At 33.6% G+C, this 8,411-nt stretch overlaps 1 protein-coding gene across 1 annotated transcript; it reads left to right on the forward strand.

Moving 5' to 3' along the window:
• The first annotated feature begins 2,434 nt into the window (after window positions 1-2,434).
• Window positions 2,435-7,850, forward strand: LOC139882017 (uncharacterized protein At5g01610-like). The gene is made up of 3 exons (XM_071866402.1): window positions 2,435-2,688; window positions 6,274-6,328; window positions 7,125-7,850. Exons 1-3 carry the CDS (start codon window positions 2,602-2,604, stop codon window positions 7,493-7,495), a joined length of 513 nt encoding a protein of 170 aa, XP_071722503.1. The 5' UTR covers window positions 2,435-2,601; the 3' UTR covers window positions 7,496-7,850.
• Window positions 7,851-8,411: the final 561 nt, after the last annotated feature.

The raw sequence follows: 8,411 nt of genomic DNA on the forward strand, positions 1-8,411 counted from the left end.
TCGGAGTTATGAGCTCTTCAAATTCAACCACTTTTGAAATGATGGACCTTGGTCTCTATTTACAGGAGGACTCTTGTGCTCATACAAGTTCACTAATTCTTTCTGCAATGTTCATGTGATGCACAACCTAAGTCTTTAATAGATACGTTTTATTCATTGCGCATATAATCCTTAACTTATTCGCACATTATGCATATAATTAATTGATCAAGTCAAAGTTCACCGACTAGGGGAATTTCGGCTTGAGTGTAGTGATTTCGGAGTTGTTATAGTGTTTGATGAACCTTAGTGTTGTGTTCCACTGATTCCCATATCGAAGGAGATGATCGATCGTCATGTCTAATCTTAAATATCCTTAAATGTTCATATGATCACGTATAAACACCTTGTTATCAATCATATCCTAAAGCTCACATTCTTAAAGAATGACTGAAAATTGACTAGAGGGGGCGTCAATGTGCACCATTCACTCGGTTACGGGTCTCATCGCTCGAGCAGCTCGTCACTCAAGGGTTTTACTTGCTAGTGAGGACCCAATGTGTTTGTCGCTAGCAAGGTTTCTTCTGCGAACCCAAAAAAAGTACTATGTTTATAGCAGGGCCCACATCTGTTCAGGATCCCTTTGTGTTTGGGGTTAGAGTCTCTAGTCAGTCTGCTGCATCATTACTTTGGTTATCTCAATTACTGCTACACTCTTTTGTTGAAGATGTTGTTTGATTTCACTCTAAACCTTCTTGGTGACTGTCAGCTGTTATGGCTCTTCCCCCAAGATTGTTCTTTGCTCTGCAACTGCCAAAAAGGGATGGTCTGTGGTTACGTATGTGAGTATTGTCCCATTGTGAAGATTAATCCATATTTTGCTGTGTTAATGAGCTGCCTTCATATCCAAAGTTGTGTAAAAAAAGAGTACAACAGTTTTCAGGTAAACAATTTGACTTTTTTAAGTCAAAATATCAAAATGTGCTCTAGATTTTCTATTCTTTATGCTAAAGGTGTGAATATGAGGACTAGAAGCCTTCTGTTCATATCAAGCTGCTATGGTGATGATAGGGTTTGGATCCAGGGGTGCATAAGTCTGCAATTTGTTATATTTATAGGAGGTTTGACCTTTGGAAGTCAACGGGTCAATATTTTCAATCTTTTCGAGTGTTCATTTTAATCCAGATGGGATCACGAGTACTATGAGGCTGCTTGCTGCTAGTGAGTGTTGTGTGGATAAATGGGTTCGGTATTTATTTTATAAAAGCACGCAATTTATGAGTTATTTGGGTAGTTTGACTTTTTCGAGTCAACGGGTCAATATTCCCAGGTTTATAATATTTCATTTTGATCCGGGTAACGATCCGGCTAAAAAGTTGAAGTTCAATCCAACAAATTCCAAAAGTGGTCCTTTATTTATTATCTTGAAGATCACGGGCTGCTAAAAAGTTTTTTGGACTATTTGTCGGCCGTCCCAGATAATTGGGCATGTGAAGGTGTTTTTATGATATTTGGGCTTCGAATGGCAACTGGACTGCTTTGGATTTAAAAAGGTGGTATGATCCTTTGGCTAAGCATCGTGATGGTTTATCAAAATGTCCAAACTACCAAGTCATAAAATATGGTAGTAGTCATATGTGGAATATGACTTATTTTGTATTGTTTTCATTTTGGTATATGTATTTGTATTCATCATTCTAGGTGCTGGGATGTACACTAAAAATATAGTTTAGGTCTCCTCTTTGTCATCTTAGTTGTGGCATTTTGTAAGTGTTTTGGAGTTCACTAAAATCCCCCCTCGGGTATGTCCATTGTAGTTGTACCATTTGCTTTTCCTTCTATTGAATTTTTCCGGGGCAAAGTCCCCTTATCCCAATTTCTCTCAAATTACATTCATGTGTTATGTTATCTTTCATAAGTCATGTTATCATTTTTGCCCATTAAGATTAATACGGAGTACCATGTTTTGGAAGTGATCACCATACATAATGTTTTGTTGTGGTAGAGATCTAGAACTACCCATCGCTTTTTTGTATAAGATTTATGGACGCTTAAAATTAACATTTTATAAATAATTAGTCTTAAAAATCTAATGGATAAATTATTGTCGAGAAACAAATAAAAATTGTAAGGAAATATACGTATTGTTTTTTGATGTTGAAAATAAACTATGGAAGACGTGCCAAGAAATGTACTCCGAATCTGAAAAAAAAAAAAAGTGAATAGACATAAATATGGACTGAATATTAAATATTACTCCATTCATTCCATATATAATACTTCACAAACAAAAAATACACAGTTTAAAAAAATGTCATAAAAGTACTCTATTTTCTATTTACTTCACATTTTTACTCTTACTTTTTCTTTTTCTTTTAATCCGTACAAAAAAAATTGAAGAAAATAAATATACAAAACTTGAAGTTGAAGGGCCCAAAATGTGTTTTCACGAATACGTGTCGTAGAAAACCAAGCAACAAACCCATTCAATTCAACACGTCCTTCTCTTTCTCTCTGTAAATCAGGGATTTTTGTGAGGGGGATTTGAACCGATTAAAATCATTGTTTAGAAAATCATAATCTCAATTCAATTTCTTTAAACAAATTAAAGTAAAATACAGTATGGATCAGGTAATCGGTAAGCTTGGATGTTATTGGTTGGGTAACAAAACCAGCAAAGAACTTAATTCTGTTGGAGATGATATCAATGTAAGTCTATAATTCAAATTCGTAAGTTTAATTTCAGTTTTATGATATGATCTGTGTTAATTGTCAACTGTTGTCAAGTTAGTATCCCTCAATTAATCAGTTATATGAATATAACTCTAGGTTTTAAATACAAAAATTAGATGTCGACTGTGATTTGTTGAATTATTAATGTGTTGATGGTATGTTGTAGTTGGTCATGGTATTAAGTTAGATCTCTGATGATTTAATTAAAAGTTTTATGAACTTACTTATTTTGAATTTATGCATTTCTAAGTTGGTAAGTGGACTTTTAATAAAACTAACCAGCATTCGAAAAATGTTCATATTTAAAGCCGAACAAGATGGATAAGTGGATTATATTGAACCATCCCAAGATAGCCCGTGGTTGGGCGTTTGGGCCCTTAGTTTCTCACAAGTTGGTGTGGCCAGAGAATGGTCGGAAACGGTCAGTGGATTCCTGGATAGGCTGCGTATATCTAAGTAAAACCGGGTAGCCTTAGAAAGGAAAAACCTTATATGTTTTGTAAGATAAATTATATTGATTGCGGGTCAAAAGTACCAAACAATAATAGATTTTGAAGCATTTATTTTCTTTGTGCTTGGAAATTAGGATAACATTTTGATCTTTGAGGAAAAGCAAGTTTTATAGCAAGCTTGATAAAGGAATGTTGGTGATAAAGTAATCAATGATTTCTTCGAAATTTTACATTTTGAGAGATGAATAGACCTGAAAGTTATAAAGTAAATATTGTTCTTGGATAATATGCTTACATACCTGACTTCAATGATATTATTCTTATATATAATAAATGTGGGATGTTGATCTTGGATGAAGAAACTAATATAGATAGTGACTTTGTTTGAATATTCTAAGTAGCAATTGCCTGACTAAAAGTTATAAAGTATCATTTACGGCTGCTTTATGTAGGTTTGTGTTGACTGCTTCTATGCCTACAGATAGCAACATAACACTCATCTTTCTACCTGGATGACAAGTTACATAATAATTTCTTATGTAAATAGTCCAGAAATTAGACCGTTTTGGGCCAAGAATACTTCAATGTATGAGCATATGGTGTAACCAAAGTAATAATGTCCTATTTCTTTCAATCATTGACATTTTGTTACGGTGAAAGAAATAGTGTTCTGATAACTAATGACACGGTCTTTGGAAAACCGGTATTTATTGCAGTAGGAACCTATTTCTAAATACATTAACTATCAGTTATGTAGTCCTATAAGAATTTACAAGAATACAACCTCACTAACATTCAGTATTACTACAAGTACTATCTAGCTATAGAACAGATGATTTGTGTACAATGGAGGAATTGGATCAGCAAGCAGAACCTAGATTTAACGCATCTAATGTGTAATATTGTACTCTAAATTTATTAGCAAAATACCTGTCGATTATCACACAATGCAGGCAACTAAAACCAGTTCGTGTAGTAATTTAACAAGTATTTAACCAGTTCGTCCACAGAGAGCAGTTTTATCAGAAATTTGAAACTAGTAATCATCCTGAGAAAATTGGGAATTTTTGGTTTATAAAAACTAAGAAAATGCGTAAAGTAAATTAAACTTAAATTAATAGAGATAAAGGTATCCACTTAGAGTCAATTCCTTCGGATCAGGGTTGCTTGTTAAACCCGTTTAAACAATTATAATTAAGATGACACTGCAATTATCTATCGATTTTCACAGATTATTGATTAAAACTCTAGTTCAACTATCATTAACCTAGTTTCTAATCAAGTCAAATCACCCAAGATAATAGTCTAACTTAAATTGCTTTGGTGTCCCTTCATAGTTCCACAATTAGCACAGTAGATCACAATTTAATCGCTAATCGTTTAATTATACTGGTTTCCCGCATACAATTATTCGAAGGTCTAAGTTATTCACGTTCAATAACCTAGTAAGATCACCACTTAATTCAACTTTCGTTAAATAGCTAATGATCTCCGCAACTTCAACTAGTTAATTAACCTAGATAACGGCCGTTTTTTAGTTAAACACAATCTAGGCAATAAGATTAATTGTCTAAATCATAAATATAGCAATCCCTCACCTCAGTTCAATCATCTAAGCTGATACTATGAATTTAGCTACTCATATTAATGCAAGAAACAAATAAACATGAAGGATAAACAAACATAAACATTATATTGAATAAAGATCAAAGTAATTAAAGTGATTACAAAGATAAAACTAACCAAACTTGATGTAATAGAATAAACCCTCTCAAAATAGGGTAAAAAGACTAAGAAATTCGTAACTATTGTTGCTGTAGGCTAAAATTCGTAAATAAGAACCGGTAACCTAATTTGGGGTAAAACCCCGACTATTTACAGGTAAAGGAAAAAATTCCAAGTCGGCCAAACCTCGCGACCGCGAGTCTTCAAACACATCGCGAGCGCGATTTTAAGATGTTACGGCCATTTTATTAATCTTGCTTGAAAACGAACATTTTATTTTCAAATAAACTCGGAATTAAGAATTTAGGACCCGATATTACGTGTAAAAATATGAATAAATGGCGCAATATCAGCACCTAACAAAGTGGGGATTACTCACGTTGGGCCTGTTAACCTTTTACCAAAATAACTAGAAATGACTTAGTGAGCTCTACTAGTGCAACCAATTAGGCCTTTCTCTTGTGGTATATATTTCTATATTTACTGATGAAGTTGGTTGGGGTACAATGACAACCGCAGCCAGCAGTGCATGTTATTGGTTAGGGATGATAAGATTTAAATTATTTTTCATAAATAGATAAATACCCTTGAATCCTATGTAGCAACCAAATTTCAAAAATTGTAGCTCCTTGGAGTTTGGATCTTTATTTTTCTTTGCTTCCTTGAGTTAGGAGATGGTCCTATTTTTGCGTTGCTTTGCCAAAAAAACGAATTTCAAAAAATAATACGTGGTCACCTTACACCAACTGGTCAAAACATTGATATGATATTATAAAGTAAAACATTGATATGATATAATAAAGTTTAAGGACTGAATTGCAACAAAGAAATGGGTGAGCAGTGAGCTAACTGGAACATTTCACAAGCTATTGAATGAAATTTACCCTTTAGATAAAGGATCAATTTACTGCACGTCTGTATCTTTTACGTTGTTCTCAGCATGCTTTGTGTTTGAATCTTCACTTAATTTATATTTTGTGATTTATAAGTTTCAGCATGTGGAAAAGAAATTACATGCTATCTTGAAACACAATCCAGATACAAAATAAAAATTTATTAAATAAGGGATTTCAAAGTTTCAGACCACAATGTAAAAAATAGAATACCCAGTTTTACAACTTCACTCACAAATTCATTCACTGTATAATGTACAAGTAAAATTTTATTAATAGATATTGTTGAATCACGGAGAACATATTTGCATTTTAAGGTAGTCTGGTCAGATTTCAGAATTGATTTCTTCCTGAAGTACAATTTGCTAACTACTAGTTAACCGTCAATATATTTTCTGTTGCTATTTTGTAGTTTACAGTTGGTGACTCTGTATTAGTGGTAAACACTTTATAATTGTATATATTTACTTGCTGCTTTTTCTGTTTATTAGAGTTTGCAAAGTAGTATTTCGGGAGGAGCAACCTGGTTTGTCAACAAAATGAAAGGTATGTCTTTTTTCTCTGTGTTCTGACATCAAACTTAGTTTGAGACCTGAATTATTACTCATATGCTACTTAATAATGTGAGATTTTTGAATCAAATCCATCAACTCTGAAAGTTTTGTTTTATAATACCATCTTAATGAAGTTTGATAATTAGGGTCGTAATGGTGGCACATCACAAAACAGTCACCAACATCATACACGTAACATTGTTTACGTGTGTAAAGTTTTGTTTTGCATGAATTTACATCAAGTATGGGCTGCTAACATTTGGTGCATCAACTGTGTATCATATTTTTGTACATTTGGTTAACCCTCTATATCTTATTTTACTGGAATACTGAGTGAAGATTTTCATGACCGAAATTTTGCTGGTTTGTGTGTTCTGTGGAATTTTGTACTCTCTCCGTTCCTTGATTAAAAAAAGTTACTTGACAATAAACATGGTTTAGCTAGTGTTTACTAATTAATACCCAAATATCTAAATTACCATCAACTAATGTAATGTAAATGTAGAGAAAAGTTAATTGTATCAGTTATTTACAATATTAATATCTAGCATATCGGTTACACACTCTACGGTTGAATACTTATTCAAGTTGGAACATCTTTTTGGTGGGTCATGTTAAGATAAAAGTTGTTGAAAATTGATGTTTATGAACTTTCGGAATGATGTCACATTCAAATGTATAGTTGAGGGGGTGTTCCAATGTACATTTTACCCGTTTTTATGTGATTTTGAATTTGATTCAATAATTTGTTATCAAAATAGATGGTAATTTAATTTTACCTTTTGCAGGGAAAATGCAAAAGCCTCTCGTTGAACTGCTAAAGGAGCACGACTTACCAGTAGGTATCTTCCCCCGTGATGCCACAAACTACGAGTTCGATGAACAAACCAAAAAATTAACCGTATTCATACCCTCAATCTGTGAAGTGGGATACAGGGACTCATCCGTTTTGAGGTTTTCAACCACTGTGACTGGTTATCTTGAAAAAGGAAAGTTAACCGATGTAGAAGGACTAAAGACGAAAGTTATGATATGGGTAAAAGTAACTTGCATCACATCTGAAGGTTCTAAGCTGCATTTTACAGCTGGTTTGAAGAAAACTAGAAGTAGACAAGCTTACGAAGCTTGCAGGGATGGGATTACTGTAGATAAATTCTGATGAGATCTGCTGGAATTCCATTGAAGTTTCTGCAAATCGCTTTTTTTTTTTTAATGTGAAAACTGTGTACTCTAATGGAAGGGTTATCTTCTATGATTTTCTGTATGTGATAAAGTTGTATATGCTTTGAATGTTTTGGTGATGTTATGTTTTCAGCTGTTAATTTGGTTATATTATGTGGAGAATAATGATATGATTGCTGATTGTTAACACAAGGTTGGAGAATGGGAATTGTTGACGGCGGTTACCGAAAAGGGGTGTTCTTTACTTCTTTTGTTATTGATGAGATGAAGATGCGATTGTTGATTCAATTTAGATGATATTTTATGTTGATCAACAGATATTATTTACTTGATGTGAAAAGAAATGAAAATCTTAAGTGCACTTATAAACTTGTAGTAACATTCTTCTAAGTTCGCACCTTAGAAACGAATTGAGACATGCAGGTTTGGTATAATTTAAAATTAGTATTGGTGGTGGTAACTGGTAAGGCTTGTTATGTTGATTTGGTCCTGATTACAAAGCTCAAGGATATGGGGTAATATGGTGATTGTAAGTTATACTTGCTGGACATCACAATCATAAAATATGGAGATTATAGCTAAAATGCCCATTCCCATGTAGTTTCTTGCGCTGGAGCCTAAAAAAAAAAAAAATTGCCAGATTGCCCTCGCAAGACGCAAGGAGGCTTGCGAGTTGCCCTCGCAAGGCGCAAGTTTGCGTCCTTGCGTCTTGCGAGCTTGCGACCTTATCTGATCAGAAATACGATTTTGTGGATAAGATTTCGTCAGATATCCTAGATTTTTACGGATAATATTATGTCCCTATATATAGATCGACCCTGCTTTGAAATCACAGTCTCATAAATATTTCAAAATTTTTCAATGCAGAGCTTATACCCACGTTAAGGTACTAT

Source organism: Rutidosis leptorrhynchoides, chromosome 1, assembly GCF_046630445.1.
Source record: "Rutidosis leptorrhynchoides isolate AG116_Rl617_1_P2 chromosome 1, CSIRO_AGI_Rlap_v1, whole genome shotgun sequence".
NCBI lineage: Eukaryota > Viridiplantae > Streptophyta > Magnoliopsida > Asterales > Asteraceae > Rutidosis > Rutidosis leptorrhynchoides.

What these genes read in the sequence shown, in the direction of transcription:
- LOC139882017 (XM_071866402.1), top strand. Translation starts at nt 2,602, where the DNA reads ATGGATCAGGTAATCGGTAAGCTTGGATGTTATTGGTTGGGTAACAAA. An exon ending in CTGTTGGAGATGATATCAAT is followed by an intron (nt 2,689 to 6,273) that starts GTAAGTCTATAA and finishes TCTGTTTATTAG; the next exon opens with AGTTTGCAAAGTAGTATTTC. An exon ending in GTTTGTCAACAAAATGAAAG is followed by an intron (nt 6,329 to 7,124) that starts GTATGTCTTTTT and finishes TACCTTTTGCAG; the next exon opens with GGAAAATGCAAAAGCCTCTC.